The sequence below is a fragment of the Arvicola amphibius genome, chromosome 14 (assembly GCF_903992535.2).
Source record: "Arvicola amphibius chromosome 14, mArvAmp1.2, whole genome shotgun sequence".
In the NCBI taxonomy this organism is placed as follows: Eukaryota; Metazoa; Chordata; class Mammalia; order Rodentia; family Cricetidae; genus Arvicola; species Arvicola amphibius.
The window spans coordinates 4,280,097-4,282,396 of record NC_052060.1 but is presented as its reverse complement, the minus strand read 5'-3'; the positions used below and the strand labels follow the sequence as shown (position 1 = coordinate 4,282,396).

General features: G+C 45.0%; 1 protein-coding gene across 1 annotated transcript; it reads left to right on the top strand.

The window, feature by feature from the left end:
- The first annotated feature begins 1,207 nt into the window (after nt 1-1,207).
- Nucleotides 1,208-1,450, top strand: Lce6a (late cornified envelope 6A). Its single transcript, XM_038310812.1, has one exon. It carries the CDS (start codon nt 1,208-1,210, stop codon nt 1,448-1,450), a length of 243 nt encoding a protein of 80 aa, XP_038166740.1.
- Nucleotides 1,451-2,300: the final 850 nt, after the last annotated feature.

The following is a 2,300-nucleotide window of genomic DNA, read 5'->3' as shown; positions in this document are numbered from 1 at the left end:
GGCTCTAGGAATGCAGAAGTGATAATGACAAGGATCTGTCACTCCGTTTACTAGAGGAGATAAGGTATGTATCTAGGTCACTGTGATCGGGGACAGCTGTAGATCTGAGCGCAGAAGACTTCGGGCACTGCTGAGACCATAGAACCAGGAAAGTCCCACAGAGTCCACGGCGCTGAGCTGAACGTTCAGTCATAGGTGCGGGCAGATAGACAAGCCGGGTCTTCCTCTGACTCTGGTCACAGACTGAAGGCTGTCTTCCGTCGCCCATTCTAAATTAAATTCAGGAGTCCTTTCCTAATCGCCCATCCTGTCTCACCTCCCAGGATTTGTGTGGCGTTTTCATGTCTACGCAAGCCAGCCTTTTCATCACTAGCTTACATGGAATTCCCTCTGAAATGCATCCCAGGTGTGTACAGATGAGAAATCCTGCCCTGGTAATTATGAAACACCTGGATAGATCATCCACTCCATGACTGCCCTCCAATAACAAGTAGCCTGGAGGCTTCAACTGGAGGATGTATAAAAAAGCACCGTCCGTCCTGGTCCCACAAAACCTCAGTCTTCTCCTGGGGTGACTTGTCTACTCATCTTCCTTGAAGGTAAGGCTGCTTTGGGGTGAAGAGATGCTTGAATGCCACTCGTTCAAGCTTTGCTAAGGAAGTCTTGGCATCCCCTAGTTTCCCTCCTAGCAAACAAATAAACCAGGTAGCAAAGATTTGTAGCAGGGAGAAGGGAAGGGCTGAAAATCAAGAACACTAAAAAGATCTAACATGGGCCAGACCCATGGGGGCCAGAGGCAGAAGAAACAGCAGACAGAAACCACATAGCTTAGAAAACTGAGGCCGGGAACCAAGTAACCAAACAGCAGGCATGCCGTTGCACTTTACACGTGATCACGGCAGACATCAGCCTTGGGAAAAAGCGTCCTGTTAGTTCCGCAAGTTAAACTTTATTTTTCTTTTACATGAGGGGGATAAATTATTAATTTGATTATTGACAAATTCTTAGGAGTTCTCACCAGAATTTACTCCCAGTAAGCCCAACCCTTTAGAAATACTATTCTTCCTCCTGGAACAGGCTTCTCCAAGTTGTGAGAGCTGGCTCCGTTGATGGCAGCCTGGACTCCTGAGAAGTGTGCCCTACACTTCTCCATCTATGACATAACAGTATGTTCTTTTTCTTCCAGATCTGAAGCATTAGCTGAGTGATGTCACAACAGAAGCAACAACTTCAGGAGCTCCCATATGCTCCCAAATGTCCACCTCCCCAGTGCCCAGACCCCTGTCTGAAGACCTTCTCATCTTACGGGATTTCTTGTTCAGCAAGCTCTTCTTCACACTCCCAAAGGCCAGGGCTTCCGAACACTGCTGCACGCAGGATAGTTCACCACCCACAGCCCCGCTGCCTCAGGGGCGGTACCACCTACCACTGCAAAGAGGAAGAGTGCTGAGAGGCTGGGCACAAAGGAGGGCACACAGCTGCGGAGATCTGCTCCCCATCCAAACTCATAAATTCCACTGCGAGGCCCAGCCCTCTACCTCTCTTAGCCTTAAAAACACTTCCTGTTTCTCTCTCCAGTCCACCCCTTCAGTTCAGCAACAATAAAGTTGGTCATGGTGCATGGTTGTTACTTCTGAGTGTCCTTGAGACCCTGTTCAGAAGTGCAGAGACCCCTCGAGTGGGTTCTTCTCCTCTTAGGGAAGATTTGTGGGAGTCGGTATTTCAGTTCTCTGTAACTTCATAAAGCATTCATGTTGAACACAATTAAGTATTGGCCTCTGTTTAAGGACAGAAGTGGGAGATTTGACCTTCTGCTAGCAAATGTTATGATCCAGCAGAAGAAGTAAGGTATACTACAGATTAGATTACATGGACTAACAAAATTAATGTTTATTAATTTACTCATTTGTATGTCTTAAACATGTTCAAAAGAATTTAAAGACAACAGTTTTTTTAACTATTTATTTATTTAAGACAACGTGTGTGTGTCTCTTTCCAAATATACATACACATATGCAATAATAATTAATGAAAAATGAGGCCATGAATTTGGAGGAGAGTGGGGAAGCATCTATGAGAGGGTTTAGACTAAACCCTCTTATAGGAGGAAAATGAGTGTATTGTAATTAAATTGTTATCTCAAGAACAAAAAAAAAAGAAGAAAGAACTTAAAGAAAGAAAATGATGTAGAAAAAGGGAAGGGCCACAGTAAGCACCAATGAGCACCGTGTTTTCAGGTTCTGATGGTATGAATCAATGTAGGTCTTAGAATTCCTAGAGAGAAAGACAAGGGAAGAGCC